General features: G+C 36.5%; 1 protein-coding gene across 1 annotated transcript in view; it reads left to right on the top strand.

Moving 5' to 3' along the window:
• The window catches only part of RBBP8 (RB binding protein 8, endonuclease), a 34,218-nt gene extending 17,153 nt beyond the window's left edge, over window positions 1-17,065 (top strand). The window contains exons 7-19 of the mRNA XM_040062352.1: window positions 326-495; window positions 1,889-1,990; window positions 2,699-2,796; window positions 3,424-3,551; window positions 4,520-5,405; window positions 5,490-5,616; window positions 7,507-7,607; window positions 8,001-8,115; window positions 9,000-9,152; window positions 9,746-9,815; window positions 10,779-10,875; window positions 14,466-14,607; window positions 16,483-17,065. Of these exons, the coding sequence (XP_039918286.1) occupies window positions 326-495; window positions 1,889-1,990; window positions 2,699-2,796; window positions 3,424-3,551; window positions 4,520-5,405; window positions 5,490-5,616; window positions 7,507-7,607; window positions 8,001-8,115; window positions 9,000-9,152; window positions 9,746-9,815; window positions 10,779-10,875; window positions 14,466-14,607; window positions 16,483-16,580 (2,287 nt within the window). The 3' untranslated portion in view covers window positions 16,581-17,065. The remainder of the gene's footprint in view (window positions 1-325; window positions 496-1,888; window positions 1,991-2,698; window positions 2,797-3,423; window positions 3,552-4,519; window positions 5,406-5,489; window positions 5,617-7,506; window positions 7,608-8,000; window positions 8,116-8,999; window positions 9,153-9,745; window positions 9,816-10,778; window positions 10,876-14,465; window positions 14,608-16,482) is intronic.
• Window positions 17,066-17,905: the final 840 nt, after the last annotated feature.

Genomic DNA, 17,905 nt, shown 5'->3' with positions numbered 1-17,905 from the left:
GCTTCAGAGGACAAGCCATAACCTCTACAGTACCTAGCTTCTTCCAGGAAAAAGGGTTTCCATGGTGCAGTTGTGTGTTGACTTCAAATGTGAAGAGCTAGGCTTGTATGCTGTTCTTGGGCTTGATGTGGCAATGGTTAATCTTTTGTTAGATGTATCTGAAAACTGGGTTGCATATTACTTTTTTACAGTGTAATGTTACTGAGGTGGCTGTATTTGTGGAATTATTGCGTTCTTAAACTGTGTGATTGTCCTGCTTGCTGGAGTGAAAACTCTTCATCTTGCTAATTTGGGCTTTTATTTGACCACCTGATTTGGTCTTCAGGGTGCAAAAGCAGCAAGCAGTGGAGGTAGAAGAAGGAGTCATTCCAGATTCTCCAGTTGTAACATCTTCATTTTCTGTGGTTAATCGTATGAGAAGGAAAAAAGAGAACAGGCATGTCCGATATTCAGAGCATACAGCCCCAGATTTGGAACTTAGGGAAAGCAACAGTGGTAAGAGGATTTTTTTATGTAATTAATTAAGGACTAAAGAGGAAGATGGTGTATAAACTTGATTGCAAAGGGCAAAATCTAAAAAGAAAAACAACAACCTTGTGCTTTTTTTTTTTTTTTGCTTTGCCTTTTCTCTTTTTGTGTGATAATGCTTGAGTCCAGGGAAGAAAATCTATAGCAGTCACTGTTATATCAGTGATATGCTCAGAACTTATCTCAGCCTTCTACTTTTATTCATCCACGTGCACATGCAAATGTAACAGTTTTCCAGCCTGTATTTCTTCTCTACATGCAGACTGGCTGAAAAAGCATCTGTTCAGGTTTGACTTGTGCATGCAGCAATGTCACCACCTAGTGGAGAGGGAAACAGATGTTCTGCCACATTCTGAAATTATTCTGCAGTTGTAGTAATTTTACTGAAACTGGTAGATATCTACATAACCTCTCTTTGTCTGTATTCTACACTGTTTGCATTTGGTTTATGTCTTAAATTCAGAAGTATTATGTGTATTTAATTTCCAGACTTTGTTCTGTAGTGTCATAGAAATAACTCTAAAATATTTTGTCTACAAAAATATTTTTGTGAAATAAGGCACTTTGTGCTTGTATTTTATTGATACACAGGAAATATCATCCAGGTCAATTTATCTTGTTGCATTAAAAAAAGGTATTTTAGGTATGAATACATCTAAATATTAGTCTTGACTAAAAGCCTCTTCCCAAGAACAAAAGTAAGATAACTATGGGATAAAAAGGATGAGCTGGTTATTCGTGCCTTTTATTTTGCATTTGAAATTTTTCGTGCTGTGAGTAGTTTCTCCTTTCTAAGTATCTATCCATATCCTGTATTAAAAACTTGAACTACTAAATAAATCCAAAGTTTAGTATATAAGAAATGGTGTAAATACCCTTCACACTTAAAGGCTGTGAAAAGCTATTGATCATCAAGGTAGAAAGGACTACATGGCAAATGCTTGTCATAATTCAGATCTCAGGTTTTTCACCTTTTTATTACCTTAGCTGATGCAGAACATTGTTGCCTGGGAGGGTTTACTCTTCCACAGTTTTATTGTCCTATTAACAGGTCAAATACAGCTTGAATAACTATTTCTGTGTGGTCAGACTCGGTGGTGGTGTCATTTTGTGTTAGTATTGTTTTAGGGCTGACTGGATGAAGATCATACTTGTGAGAAAAACGATTAATCTAAAATATTTATCACTTTATTTTTATTCTGACATATCGCTGTCACAAATTACCAGATGTGCTTAGACTGCTGGATCTACTGACATGTTAAATTTCGCATTCAAGTGCTTTTGAGATCAGGGTTATTGTCTGTAGCTACACAAAATTAACACAACAAGATACCTAATTTCACGTTTCCTTGTCTCCTAGAGTTTGGAAAAATTCCACTCTTTTCCACACAAGTGAACACTCACCATGGAGGAGAGATATTAGTGGCAGACACTTATGATCCACAACTGTCTCCTGTGCCAAGTAAGTGTATAAATAGATTTAGTTTTAATTCCATTCTAAATCAGGCAAAAAACTGTAAAAACAAGGCTTCATGTCTTTAACCTTTTTTTTAACACAGAAACCTAATAAAGCACAAACCTTTTAAAATTCTTTAATGACTGTGAGAATCAGAATGGAATTATTCATTCAAGTCAGCGTTGTGGTGGTTGCTGTTCTTTTACTTTTCAATCTTATTATCTTGCCCCAGTTTAATGAAGTGAGTAATGTTAAACCCCACAAAGAAGGGAAACTCATCTCTTTGTTTTCCTTAAAAAAAACCCAAGCAAACAAAAAAAAAACCCATGAAAAATAATGGCAACTGTCAGGAAATATGCAAGAGAAGCATTGTATTATAAATACACATTCTCTCTGTTCTGTATGTTTTTATCAGACTATTTGTGTCCTGGACTGGAAGTGTGCAAAGCAACTTTTACATTGATTTTTAATTTTGGGGAGCTGTATTCAAACTGAACACATATCCCTCTGTGCTGATATGGCAGTTTGCTCTCATGGAAATTCTTTTGCCACTTACCAGTTCCAAATATGGTTTTTATCTGACAGAGATCAAACTGTTTCCATAAATGATAATTTTAATTTGTGATCTTTTTAGTTCTGTATTTCTAGCATCTCTGAGTCGAGCAAGGTACTATAATGCATGTGTAACTTACTGTAATCTTTCTACTCACAAAGATAAACCAAGGGTGGGAGGATTCCCTGTTCCAAAGCCATCTTTTAACTTGGCTGCAGTTGTCGCAGAAACAATTGGACTTAGTGTTGAAGAGGAACCTGTAAGTATTCCCAAATTTCTTAGATAACCAGCTTTTTGGGCCAGTTGTTTCCAAAACCAGTATTTTTCTCTTATGCATTAAAATTCTGCAAAAGTATTCTGAGCTCCATAAGCTCACTTTGGTTTTCTTTTGCTTAGTCTTTATTGACTTGCTTTAGCAAGGAGAGATATAACTGCTGACCTGTCTTGGGGGGGTTGAGGAGGAGGGTATAGACATGGTTCCTCCTTTCAAATTTTGTTAGTGCAGTGATCTAAATCCTTGGGTCTGCTAAATTCCCTTTGTGCAGTAATCAAATCTAAGACATTGAAAAATATTTCTTGGCACTGAGACTGATTGGTGACTCAGGTGAGATTATTTGATGGTTTTGGTTGGTAACTACCGTGAAAATTACAGTATGCAGAATATTTTTGTGCCCAGGCCTGTGAAAGAATTTTTCTTTTTCCATAAGGTTTCTTTAAAGCTGCTGGCCCTAATTTCATCTCTTAGCTTTTATTGTTTTTCAGAGTTTTGAATGTTCTGATTTGAATGGGTCTTTGGAGTATTTGTGTGTCAACCAAGCATATTTCTAATTTTAAATCCAGTATCTTCTCACACTCCTTTTCTTTGTTTTCCTTCACCGCTTGCAAGGAGTCCCAGAGTGTACTGAATCTTCCCCTCACTAATACAGTTATGAGCCAGGCCTCAGAGAGCATGCAGTCTGAAGACTCAAGAAAACATCCAGCTTCTGAATCAAGAAATGATGACAACAATTTAGGGTGTGTTTCCTCTGAGTTATAATAGTATTGTTTTAAGCAGGCTTATAGAAGTTTGGGTCTTCGTAGAATTTCAAACCATGCAGCATTTTGCTTTAAAGGTATAGAAATGAAAATAGGTATTTTTGTATCCGAGGGGTTTCTTTCAGGTAAATAACGTGAGAAGCAAAGAAACTGATAGAATGCAAAACTGTAGACTTTTACTTAATTCACAAACTTTTGGTTTGGGTCTCTTGTGTACACAGAAGAAGCTTGGAAAAGAAAAGAAAGGGCATCTTTTCTAACTTCTCATTATTGCAAGGTATCTTCTGAGGCCGCTAACCCTGTGGCTAGTGGGCCTGGAGCTGGAATGCAAGAAGGATCCTATTGCTCTGATTAGGTGTCAAACCAGTTGACTGTTGCCCTTCCCACTTTCCTCAGGATATTGTGGTCTAAACTGAATTATTTTTTTGTCCCTATTTGTCATCTTGAATCTATGTTTTGTTGGTGACAGGTAAAAAAACAGTACCTGAAAGGAGCTTGCACTTTTTTCCTTCACTTACAGAAGCTTAGAGAATCTAAGTTGTGGTTTTAAGATCTATACAAGAACCTAAATAGGCTCCTATAGCAACCATTCTCACTTTCTTCCTTTTCATTGCACTGAAAGGCAGGGAGTCCTTGGATAGAGAAGATACTTAGGCATGCTTAACTTTGTCCTTGGTTCTCAGTTGAACGTGGAACAGAATTTCACACCACACACCAAAATGAAGGACGAGATCTGTATTTTGTTCGCCTTCTACAGCTCTTAAGTGCAACAGTACCTATCCCTAGAACAGGTTGTTTTGTTTTTTCTTCTGTTTTGAGTTATTGCTAGCAGCCCCACACAACTTTAAAGCAGATCAGCAATAGGAAACATTATATTTTTTTTCAGTATCACTTTCTCTCCTTCCATCTGTACGCCAGAAAAATCCCTCATGTCTCATTGTATTCAGTATTTCAGATCCATCTCATATCACTCCACCACAGGATGACTGGGATTCTCGGGTAGCTTCTCCTGTATTTGGAGCTTCTAGCAGCATGAAGAGCAACTCAAGTACAGTTCATGCTCCTTGTATTTTAGATTCAGGACTGAAGCCTCATCTCAAAACCAACCTCTTCAACAATCCATCCAATTCCAGATCTCATAAAAGTAGATCAAAATCTGAAGATGTTGCTTTTGTTGCACCGCTGAATCTTGGGACGGAAGTCAACTCAGTTATCAGCCAGGCCTCTGCCCATAGACAAATGGTCATGAAGAAGAATTCTGATGAGGCTATAACCTGTGTTGGAAACACCTGCACAGCTAAAAATGAGGTGATCAAGAGTGATGTCCTCCCAGTATACCAGAAACAGCTAGAAGGCAGGTGTGCTAAGAGAAAGAAAGCTGAAGATGATCATGCAGTTAGCTGTGAGAAAACTTCATTCAGCAAAGAGAACTCTGTGCCCTTTCGATCTGATGTTCAGCAGGTGAATGGGGAGCACACAGGTGATAAACCCTTGGATCTGTCTGACCGCTTCTCTGGAGTTCGTGGTCAAGAGAAAAAACAAGGCAGTGAGGAGACATATAAAAATAGACTGAAGCAAGTGACCCTGCATGACATTTTTTCTCACGTAGGGAAGACCGTTCCTGAAGGTTCATCGGCCATTCAAAATGCCAACAGTGAGAGCTGTTTGTTTGGCAGAGATTTACAAGAGGAATCCTTTGTACAAGAGGCAGTGCTGGGAAAAACATTCCCTGACAGGAAGAACCAGATCCCAGTGAAAGAAGAAGTTCCTCCCTTCAAATTTGCACCACTGCCGAGTTCTGCAGAGACAGAAGAACTTTTTGATGATGTGAAGGTATGCTTTTCTGACTCTTTCTCTTCTCTTTTGATGTATTTTGCTTAAGTTTTGGGAAATAGTAAAATTGCAATATGTTGTTAGGTTGCCAGTGGCCATGTACCAAATAGAAAGAAAACAAGGACAGGACATGGAGAGTCTGAACCAGCATCTGTACTTCAGCCAAACCCTTGTAGACTATCAAAAAGTAAAGCACAGCAAAATGAGCAAGGTAACTTGATGAAAATGTTCCTTTTACTGCCTCCCTACCCCCGAGCCTGTCCTCTGATCAAATAGAATTTTTCCTATCTTCCTTTCTTCCACTTTAATCCCTTTGTTCTGCTCCTAAGTCACATTTTATTTGGGTTATCTCAAGTCCACCCCAACATTTACAAGTCTGTGTCTTCCTGGCATACTTTTGCCACTGTATAGTAAATATATCATTAGTATTCAGGTGTACATTCAAGAGGCTAGGAATCTTGTTCTTTCTTGTTTGTTTAGCATTGTTATTTGTTGCAGTATAATAATAAAAGCTCATCACATCTGTGTTTAAGCTATCTATATGAAATACTTGAAAACTGCTCAAGTGTAAGCATAAGTAATTTTGTTAATATTTTTTGTTATTCCTAATGATCTGGTAAAGAAATTTGTACCTTTAGTGATAATGAACACAGGCTGTCATATATTCTTTCTAGAACATGTATCTTCTTTCCTTTTAAGTGCTCCCAGTTGGAAAACTAACTTTTTTGAACTAGCATTGTAGAATCACAGCTTCTGTACTCCTCAGCCAAGCTGTTACACTGCATACTTTATTTAGAAATATTTGCATTATGAATTTAAAAGATAGTTGTCAGTAGTTGGTGTGGCCATGTAGCTTGGAATCTAAATATTCTGTTCAGAGATAAACTGAAGGGAATCTTTGGAACAACAACCAGACACTTTTGTGCTCTTTGCTTACACCGGACACTTGTATTGTCATTGATCTAACTTCAGTAGTGAACCAGCTAGGGAAGGCTGGACCTGGACCTGGTTTTGGTGAGCAGAGAAGGACTGCTAGGTAACGTGATGGTTGGGGGCCCTCTTCAGTATGACAGTCACAAAATGGTGGAGTTTTGCATTCTCAGCGAAGAAGTAAGAAGTGTGAGGTAGGAGAAGTGCTACCTTGAACTTTTGAGGGCAGACTTTGGCCTGTTTAGGAGACCAGTTGACAGTCCTCCCTTTGGAGGCAGTCCTGAAGGGCAGAGGAGTCCCAGAAGTATGGCCATTCTTGAAGAAAGAAATCTTAAAGGTGTAGGAGCTGCAAGGTGAGCTAATGGGAAGGAAGGCCAGCCTGACTGGACAGAGTGCATTGGCAAGAAGTCAGAGATAAAGGAAGAGTTTATGACCTTTGGAAGAGGGGACAGGCAGCTTCAGGAGAACTACAAGGATGTTGTGAGGTTACCCAGGATGAAAGTAAGAATGGCCAAAGCCTAATTAGAGCTTAATCTGGCTACTGTCATAAAAGACAATCAAAAATGTTTCTGTAAATCCATCAGCAGCAAAAGGAGGGCTAAGGAGAATATTCTTGCTTTATTGGATGTGGGGGAAACATAGGGATAAAGGATGAGGAAAAGGCTGAGGTACTTAAGGCATATTTGCCTAAATCTTTAACAGTAAGATAGGTTGTTCTAAGGGTACCCTGCCCCTGATCTGGAAGACTGGAATAGGGAGCGGAATGAAGCCCACATAATCCAAGGGGAAATTGTCTGTGGCCTCCTGCACCACTTGGACACACACACAGGTCTGTGGGGCCAGATGGGATCCACGTGAGGGTACTGAGGGAGCTGGCAGAGGTGCTCAACGAGCCACTTTCAATCACTTATCAGCAGTCTGGGATAACCAGGGAGGTCCCAGACGACTGGAGAAGAGCAAATGTGACACTCATCCACAAGGAGGGCTGGAGTGAGGATCCAGGGAACTACAGGCCTGTCAGCCTGACCCAGCTGACCAGGAAGGTTATGGAGCAGATCACCTTGAGTGCCATCATAAAGCACATACAGAACAACCAGGGGAATAAGATGCTTCTGGCAGAGTTTGATTCTGATTATTTGTCTTTTTTTTTTCTCATATTCTATGCATACAGACCTGAAAGATAAACCCTCTTTAGAAAACTTCCAGTGGAGCGTAGACCCAGGAGCTGACCTTTCACAGTACAAAATGGACATTACTGTGATTGATACAAAGGTGAAATTTTATAATAAGTCTGCATGTTTTGTGATCTTGAAAAAGCCTGCAAAGTTGTATCAGGAACATTGTTCTGGGCAGACAAAACCCACTTTGTAACAAAATTCTGAATTTGGCTCATTTGATATTTGTCCATGCTACAGTTACCCTACCTAAAGCATTTTCACTGTTCAGTTGTACTTCATAAAGTCAGCAGGCCTATTCTCAGTATGAAAGTAGACAAATGGTTGTGAGAAGGAAGTCTAATGAGGCTGTAACCTTCAGGAAAATACGTCAATCAGTGTCCAAAGAGAAGTCAGTAACTGGTTTGAAAGTGTTTCAGATACACAGCACTGACACTGACTACACCAGTTGCTTCTGGATGCCATTGTCATGTTTGCTTTTTTTTCCTAGGGTGGTTCTCAGACCAGAGTTGGAGGGGAAGTTGTTGATATGGATTATACATATGTTAGTGAGAGTGTGCTATTAAAAATGAAAAATCAAGAACAAAGTCAGGAAAGCAGTCCACGTAAGATTTTTTTCTCTCTCTCTCTCTCTCTTTTCTTCACTTGGGTTTGCTTTTTTGTGGTGTGGTGGAGTTTTGGGGATTTGTTGGAGTTTTTTTGTTTGGTTGGTTTTAGGAGGAGGAAAGAGTAAAAGGGCACTTTTTTTTTTCTGTATGGCTAGATAGTAGAAAATGCCTTGCAGTAAAAAAACTGTGATGTATTCTTATAGGTTGCACAGATCAGTCTATTTTCCACAGAACTGGTGGTGGATTTTGAGGGGTTTTTTTTAACCTAGGTTAAAAAGACAGGATTTGTGCTGAGAGCCAATAGCTATTCCTTAACAGTGCTTAACTATATAACAGTTCTGATATCATCTGCAGTGAACAGCTTTGGAAGTTTTTTTATGTAGTCATATCAGACTTTGTATGAGAAGACAAATTTCATTTTTAATGACATATAGATAGAACTATTATGTTTAAAATAAATCCAAATATGTTTATATCACTTTAAACATATGGTATGTGGTAAATCATGGCTGCAGGGCAGTGACTGTTTCCTACCCACAAAATGTATTTCCTTCTGCTTGGATTAGTCCATAATTACAACAACAACAACAAAAAATTCACATATCCAGTATTAAGGTTAAAGGTACCTCACAGTGATTTAGCAGTTAATCAGATTTTAGAAATGGTACCAAGGTATCTGAAAAAGAAATGAGCATTGGCCACATATAAAAGATTGACAGAGAAGCTGCAGCAAGAATAAAGGTATAGCTGTTTTTGAGTTAATTGGTACTGGAGCAGTAAGTAAATGTCAATTCTTTTGATACACATTTAGTCAAAATATAATTTCTTGACTACAATAGTTGAGACACTGATTTGGATGTTCTTTGTGCTTTTAATAACAGAAGGAGAAATAACAGATATGTTTGATCAGACAAGCCATGAAGAATATGAATCCTGCCTACCAGAAGATAGTCCTCCTGCATGTGATGAAAAAGAAACTCTTCATGATGAAGAGCAGGATAAGGGAATAACAGCAACAAGCAAGAAACTAAAGGGTAGGATATAAGTTGGTTTTGTCTTTATTAGCTTATTTAAACTACAAGAGTTCATTTGAAATCAGACTCTGTTCTTTAGGAACAAATATGCCAAATTAAGCACCAGTTGTTTTTGCATAAACTTGTGGTAAAGTTAATTACTTGTAAGGACATAACATAAAGCAGTATGAATTTTTTTTTTGGTACTCTATTTATCACCACACAAGTGTGGAATGTGTAGTGGAAGTTGGCACAGCAGCACAACACCAAAGCAACTCTTAAAGGAAACACCAAGTTTTGGCTACAGTTATTTACTTCCTTTCTTCTCAGTATTCTAGGTTCTATTGAAGATTTTACAGTCTTTTGTATTTTAAGCAGCCTTTCCTTTCTTGTTCTTCTTGTCTTTTTTGCTTGTCTTACTGCTGTTTTCCTTCTGCTCCAGTAATGCTTTTTGATTGCTGGTTCTATTGATTCTGTATTATTTTTAGTATCTATTTGAATTTGTCTCAGACTGAAATGTACATGACATTTTTATATTTCTTAACAGTTGGTTAATAATTTTGCAGAAGTTTCTGCAGGCAGTCTGGTAACCTTATATTCATGTCTATTTACAGAACACGAGGATAAACAAGATAAAGCCAAGCAGAAAGCTTTTGTGGAGCCTTATTTCAAAAGTGATGAGAGGTAATTTAGTTTGTTTTATATGGGCATTTTAAGGCTGTTTGTATCTTCCCTATAGGGAACTTGTTCCTCCATAAAATAAATATGTTTGTGTGTAAGAGACTAGCAGTTGAAGATGCAGAGGTAGAGGATCTACTACATTAGATGAAAGAATTTAGATAAAAACTGAGGTAGGGGAAGAAAATGTTGAGATGCCTATTACATTTGCTGAAGGGAAGGGATTGCCTCTTCTGCTTTTTATAATTTAGTGAATGCAGTGTTTTGTAATCCGTGTGGTTTCTTAAAGGCATGTGGTCATGCCTGAATTTATGATCCAAGAACCTGTGGGGTGCTTGTACAAATGAAAACCTTTCCTTCTCTGGTATTTTTGCCCCTTGCTCTCTAGGCAATAAATGAATAGTGTTCAACAATGGCACCTCTTAGTGCCTCCTCTGTTGCCTTCCAGTGTAATCATAATTGGAAGTCTTAATCTTCATTTCATAATGATACCAAGCCCTTCAGTTAGCTTATATTTTACCTCAGTGCCTGTTTTCTTTGTAGAGGAAAACTTGTTTACTGTTTTGAGAGCAGTTAAGTTGAAAAGAACCTACTGACCTTGAACCCCAACATATGTTCCTCTCATGGAAATCATTGCAAGCACAACTCTGTCTTGGACAAAAATAAATAATCTATAGAAGATCTATATTTGAATAATTTCTATATAGTAATTACTTTTACATGGCAAAAAGCCATAATAATGAAACACACCTCTGGTTATGTAAAAGTTCATATTACATTTGAAAACGGTTTTATTTATAAAAATTGTCCTATTCAGCTATGAAAAGCAATATGATTTGGGTTTTGTAGACAATTTCTGAATTATTTTTTTACCTTTGTCATCCATCATTGTGTTCTAAAAAAATGGAAATTTCCAGTCATGTAGAAGAAATAAAAGTACTATTATGTGAAAACATTTTTGTTTTTCAGAAAGAATACTGTGTTAGATTTTCCTCATATTGAGGTTATTAGAAAAAAAGAAGAAAGAAGAAAATTACTTGGCCACACTTGTAAGGAATGTGAAATAGTAAGTAGTGCTTTAAAATTTGTCAGTCTTCCATTCTCCTAACTCAAAACAGTATCTTGGTGCTGAAGTGCTGTTTTTAATTATTAATCTGGTTGCATCATCATCATCATCATTACCTACAGTAGCTGATAGGTAAGTGTTTACCAAAGCTGGGTAACCAAGCTTGCAGGTGGTTGGTTTGTTTTTAGTGGAGTAGCTGCATTTAGCATGGAAAGTCTTGGGTTTAATTTTTTTGTGTGTATCTGTATGATAGAAGAGCTTCTTACATCATGGTTCCAGTAAGATCACCGTTAATAAAAAATACATTAGCTGGTCAAAGAACTATTAACAGGTTTCCAAACTTTGAATCAAAAGCTCTACTGAATTTTACAGGTCCTGGAATAAGTAAGTTCTGTATCCTGTTGTACCTGTATATAGAAAGACAGGTCTCATTTTGGTTTGGTTGATTTTTTTCTTTGTCTTCTGGGTTAATTTTTTCAGATAATTGCACCAGCATAGGCAACAATGTGTATATTTATGTCAATGCACGTAAAAATGTTTTAAGTTACTTATTAAAAAGTATGAAATTTTAGGTTTCACATTTTCTATTCACTAAACTGCTTTCAGATACTTGGTGTAGAGGTAAAATATTGATGCAATTTCATGTATAATAAGAACATATTTTATTTGGCCATTAGTAGCCTTCATGATCTAAAAAAATGATGACTCAGTAGAAGTGTGGATTGATGACTGAACAATGGTGGATTTTCTGGAATCTTTCTACTTAATTTCCACATGTATATAGAACCAAGATTCTTCAGAGATTCTCCTGCTATTCCCTTTATAGTCAAGTGTCATTTACTTAGCTGAAGAAATTTATTAGAGTATGTTTTAAATGAAAATATTTTCTAAAAAAATAGTTTTGATAAAACTGATTAAATATAAATACTTATTTCTTACACTCAATTAGAAATACCATTTTAAAAAATATGTGTGATTTACAGAGTTTGAAAGAAAACAAAACAACGCCCAATTTTCAGTCTGTTCCATGGTTCTGGAGCCATGTGTTAAGCATTTTAATTTCCTGTTTCTGTAAGCTACATATCTTCCTTCTGCAAATCCAGTTCTTGTTGCTTTCTCTCAAGTTGGAGTGATAACTGTGGTATCTGGAAACATTCACAGCTCCAGTTTTGTACCAGTAGGTTTCTACATTAAATGCTAGGAAAGTTTGGGGTTGTTGGTTTTGGCTGTTTTTGGACTTTTTTTCTTAAGTCTGCACCATTTCAAGATTAATGTTTTGGAATGTGTGGAATGCTTGACTCTGTCATTGCACAATAATAAAACTAGCTTTGAATTAAATGCCTGTGGAAGAAGGGAGTATCGGATAAAGCATAAATGATGCTTTGGAAAAGCCTTGGCTTGCTGATTAGCCATATGGGTTTGAAAAGCTGCCAAAGGCTAAGGGAACATTTAGGCAGTGTGTAGAGATCAGTAAATTGATTCTGGCCCTGTACTGCAAGTGGTGTGAGTGGGGTCAGTTACTGTCACTCTGAGAAGACCTGAGATTCAACTTCTGCACGTGCCACAGCAGGCTGATGTTAAAGTCCTTTGTAAGTGCTTATCTTAAGGCTTTGTTAAGGAAGCATCTCATTCACTTTATGGTGTAGAAATTTTGATAAGATGTCTTGGTGTTTTGGTTTGTTTTTTTTTATGACCTTGTGATGCTATCAGAGAAAGATTGTGGGCAGAAGTTAGTGGTAGCTTGTAAAATTAACATTTGTTAGTGTGGTTGTTAAGTGTAGCTACACTTAAGTGAGTAGGAGAATCACTCAGATGTTTTTATATGCATTTAGATTATAGGAATTATTCTATAAATTTTTGCTAAACTAATGGGAGGAATGTTTTTAGGGTTTGTTCCCTTTCTGAAACTGCAAATTTTAGAGTTCTATAAACAATTATTTTACAGGGAAGACAGGATGAGATTGCAGTATCTTCACACATGGAAAAGCCTAGCTCGAATGTTTTGTGTGGATTAAAAATGCTGTGGACAGTGGGATCAATCTAGAAAACAGCTGAGAGTTCTTTTTGCTGTTTAGCTGACATACATAACTCTCATTCTCTGTCAGCCCTAATAGATTTTTAAACAAGCCAAAGAAGAAAAGTTTCTTTCTAATTTATTTTTAAAACAGGCTTATCTTGATTTTTGATTGTTCTTTTCTGTTCCTAGTAAACTGTAACGTATTTTTTCATTGTTGGATCCGTAATTATTCCTTACTAATCATAATTTTTTTTAATTAAGAAAATGCAACACACTACCAACTTTTAGTTGATGAATTTCCAAAATTTCAGGGTATTTACAGGACAAAATAAGGATCACTGCTAATTATCCCTAAATAAAACTCAGCAGTGTTTGTCTTACACAGAATTATAGGATTCATATAGTTAATTCTGTTGACTTAACACCTTGTTCTTAACTTTTGTCAGTAAAAATTGAATGAGCATACTTTACAATTCCAAGTAGGTTTTCTGAAATCCTGCCAGTACCTGGGAGCATGAAATAATTTCTGTTGATAGAGGTATCCCGTTCTTTTCCTGATCTCCCCAGTCTAGGTTACTTTTCATCTGACTGAAGGAGCTATAAACTTTAATTTGCCTTTTTGAATTGTAACACTGCCATTTCAATAGAATTGTTTTACCATTTTCACAAGGGTCGGGTTTCTTGTGTGGCTGTGACTGTTGACTTACCACTTGAATCAAACAATGCATTCACTTTGAAAATATTTTGACCTTCTATGTGCTCTAAGGTCCAGATTTTTATTTTTAGGAGATACAACTAGAATTACAAATTAAAACAGTAGAAAACTGCATGGAAAAAAATATACCCTAACTTTTTATGATGCTACTCAGGGGAACACCCAGCAAAAAGGTTTGGAGAGAGTATATACTTTTCTCACCCCTATCAGTACAGCTGATATACAATTTACTATAGAGAATGCTCAGCTGGCAGATAATTTCCTGGCAGATCATTTCTGGAGTCCCAGTGTCAGTCAGCTACTTAAACTAACTTTTTATTTACTTCTGTTTTGAGGGTGAGTAAGTAGGAAGCATTTTGACTTAAGTTTGCAGTTACTACTGTAAATTTGGATACTGGAAATAATTCTGCAGTATCAGCTTTGTAGTGGAGTTTTTTTATTTTCCCTTTTTTTTTTTTTTTTTTTAAATTTGTAAATGCAAGCTGACAATAAAATAAAAAATTCCTATCTCTTTCAACACCTGTGCTACTTAGCTGTGTAAAATCAGTCAGTAAACTGTTGACATAAGTAACTGTACACATGCCTAAACCTTGTTACTTACGGTATGTTAAAAGATAGAAGGATAACAAATTTGCCATGATAAAGTTATACTTAGTCTGTAAATTCAGTGAGCTTTTAGGATAATGGCCAGGTGTTTGTCACTTGCATAACGAATCTCTACTCTGGCTGTCCTCACCATTGTTTTTAGATAACTGTGTTAATAAACACAGTGATTGATATTGTCAATTGTGTAAAGCAGTCACTCTATTATGTATTAATTTGTTAATTGGGATTTCCCCCCCCGCCCCTTTCATTCAGTATTATGCAGACATTCCAGAAGAAGAGAGAGAGAAGAAACTAGCTTCCTGTTCAAGACACAGATTTCGCTACATTCCTCCAAATACTCCTGAAAATTTCTGGGAGGTTGGATTTCCTTCCACCCAAACCTGTGTGGAAAGAGGTTTGTGCAAAAAAAAAAAAATCTTTTTAAAGCTCTTCCCCCTCCACTGAAATTATCTCTAGTTCATATAGCTGCCTTCCTCACCAGGTCCTGATGAGGTCTGTTTATCAGCAGCCATTATTTTTAATAAAAATTGTCTGGGTTTAGAGGTTCCTGTACTACTAAGAAAGGAATATAAGGACAATTTCTTAGAGCCTAGATAGAGAAGGCAGAAATAATTGAGATTTTCATAGAACTTAATGTAAACCCTACATATTTTTTGACCATAAGCAAGAACTTGATTTTCAGAGGCAAAGGCAAAGAGATTGTACTTACTTAGGAGAGACAGGCAGCACTATTAATGTCCTTTGTCAGTGTTTTTAGAGCTTCATAATATCAGGTGATAATGGAAATGTTGCAGGTAAGGTGTAGTTAAACAGTTTTTCATACATAGACCCTGCTTGTTAGTGACAATGAGAAGATATGGTGTTTGGTTTGGGTGGTTTTTTTTTAACTCCTCTTCACATAGAAGTTGGTTCTTTCTAAATAATTTTTCAAAATCTTAGAGCCTGGTGTAAAAATGAGTTTGTAAAAACTATGTTAAAACAAGGTGAGTGTGTAGTGTACTGTATGTACAATTCTTCAGAAGTGATGAAATGCAGGGGTGAGGAGCCCTGTAGGAACTCTCTGAGTTACTTATGTCTTTACTTGTGCAGTAGCTGTGAAACATTAATCTTTGCTTTTATCTGTTCCTGTAACAGTGTCAGGTCAGGCATAGGAAAATGTAGCCAGAGTTATGTATGTGCATCCAAACCTAATCCTTCTGAAACAGGGAGCCTTGATTTTTATGAACCATACAATTCGTTACTACCCATGTGGAATCTGCCTGCAGCCTCATTAAAAATTAGCTTCTTGGCTGTCTCCTTGTTCTGCTGGAGTAAGAGCTGTCCAGTTTTTAATGGTCCTCAATAGCATATCAGAGGCAGACTTTAGATCAGCCTTCCCATGGAAAATATTTTATAGCAGTGTAGCAAGAGAACTAAAACACGAGAGTTCCCACTATGAGCAATTGCTCTTGCCACTCCAAAGTAGTGGGTTATAACACAGGTATTTTCTACTCCTTACTGGTATCTTGAACAACACAAACATCTGTTTGTGTTGGTTTTTTGCGGGTTTCTTTTGTTTTTTTTTTTTAATAACTGAGTTGCATAGACAGAATTTTCCGGCTATGGAGTAGAAATCTACTATTCTCCTTTTGGTGGATGTAGTTGCTGATAAATGGTAAGGAATTGACAAAAGCCAGGTGCTGAAAGTGACTTGCATAAAATGTCTGTTCACTGTCAGTGTTAGCTAAGTTGAACATGTTATAGAAATTTTCTATACACTCCTTATCGGAGAGCTTTCAAGGTGTGTTTGATCCATAGGCTTATGTTTGGCTTTTTCCAGTCTTTAATAAATCTGGGTGCTCTTAAAACAGAGGGAGGTACTGTTTAAACCTACAAAACACGTGTGCCTGGAGTTTCCTCTGTATGACTAGGATTTACATTTTTAAAAGTGATTTTTATTAGCGAATTGAATTAGCAGTTCTCGCAAAGAAAATGAAAAGTGCAGTTTTGTTTTGAATAGATGTACAGTTCATAGATTCCATTCTCTTCTTCATTGTCAACACTGTATTGCATTACTGTGCAGTCACCTACTAGAAAGCAGCTCTGTATTTTAATGAATGATATTTGCACACTGGGATCTCAAAACTTTTACGTGAAGTCAGAACCAGTTGCCCCAAAAGAAAAGAAAAGAAAAAATTACAAGTTATTTTTTGAGGCTAAACACATGTTAAAGCTAAAGTTGTGCCTGTTTTTATATTATATTTCTTACCTCAGGTTTGTTCTTTTTAAGGCTACATTAAAGAGGATCTTGCTCCCTGTCAGCGTCCAAAAAGGCGGCAGCCTTATGCTGTAATGTTTTCTCCAAAAGCCAAAGAGCAGAAGACATAAAGGATGGGGAAGTAAGGAGTGCCAGCCTGAAGTGCATCTCTCCTGTCTGTAGATATTTATAGTTAATATAAACTTGAAATAAAGAACTGTTTTACACAATGATAGATAAATGTTTTAATTGAATATGTAAGTTTTATAAAATTCATTTGCAAGTCTGATGTTCCAGGAAACAAAACTATTTAATGTATGTTTGTTTCATATTGTGTTAATACATTTTGTATTCGTTTTTGCACCTGTCAGACAAGTCTCCTGCTTTTTTTTTTTTTTTTTTTCCTTTAAGGCCAGCAGCTGAAATTCCAGCAATCTGTCTAAACTTTGTGTCAGTGTGTAATTGCTTTGCAGTCACTGAAATCAGTTGTTCTTGGAAGGCTAAATGTCTGTCAACAGGAACAGAAATTACAATTTTCTAGGGTGCTTTTATTTTGCTCTGGACTTTCTTGTATTTCTTTTCTCTTGTTGCAAAAATGGTTATATCTACTTGGAATAAAGCTGTATTAAATATGAAACGTGTCTACTGTTCTTAGTTTGGAGGTGTGAAAACCAGGAAGTCTAAGTGTCTTTCTTCAGTTCTGATGTTAAATGTATAGCACCATGTTTTTCTCGGTGTTAAAATTAGAATATCCAATATTCCTTTTATTTTTTCCTTGAAATCTCTTTGCATATATGTGTCTCATTTATTGATAGAGATAAGCATTATTATTTCTAAATATGGGTGACAGCTCTGCCCAGAGTTCTCCTAGTGGACAGCAATAGTCATCACCTAGATTACAAAGGATTCTCCAGAGATATTTTAAATTAATCTTTTGTAGCTGGGGTTATATTTCCGTGCTTGCATTGGGAAACTAAGATCATAGAGTATCACAGAGGCAGGGTAATACCTAAATCAGTAAGCAAGCCAAAGATCACCATAAGATCCTTAGGAATAAAGAAGCTACAGGCTTGGGTTCAACCAGGGAGAAGTCTTTTAAAAAGAGATCATAAAGCAAGCAACTATTGAAATGCCTTAAGTAAATATAAAGTAATAGAAAGTACAGATACATCTGGGGCTTTATCGGTATATATCTATATATATAAATGTAACATATTAATATATATTATTTAAGATATATATATTTTATATATATATATATAAATTTAAATTCATCTGCATTTATATGGGGGTGGTGGTAGTTCTGCTGGTGGAGAGGTTGTAGCATAGGCAGGCCCAAGAACAAATGTGATCGATTTTACACTAAGTGACAAAATCCTGTTAGGTTGAAATTACGGACTTTGCAAAAAAGTAGAAGGTGTAACAGTAGGCGCTGTCCCATCCTACCTGCTTAGTT

Source organism: Hirundo rustica, chromosome 1, assembly GCF_015227805.2.
Source record: "Hirundo rustica isolate bHirRus1 chromosome 1, bHirRus1.pri.v3, whole genome shotgun sequence".
Classification (NCBI taxonomy): Eukaryota; Metazoa; Chordata; class Aves; order Passeriformes; family Hirundinidae; genus Hirundo; species Hirundo rustica.
This window is presented reverse-complemented; position numbering and strand designations above follow the sequence as displayed.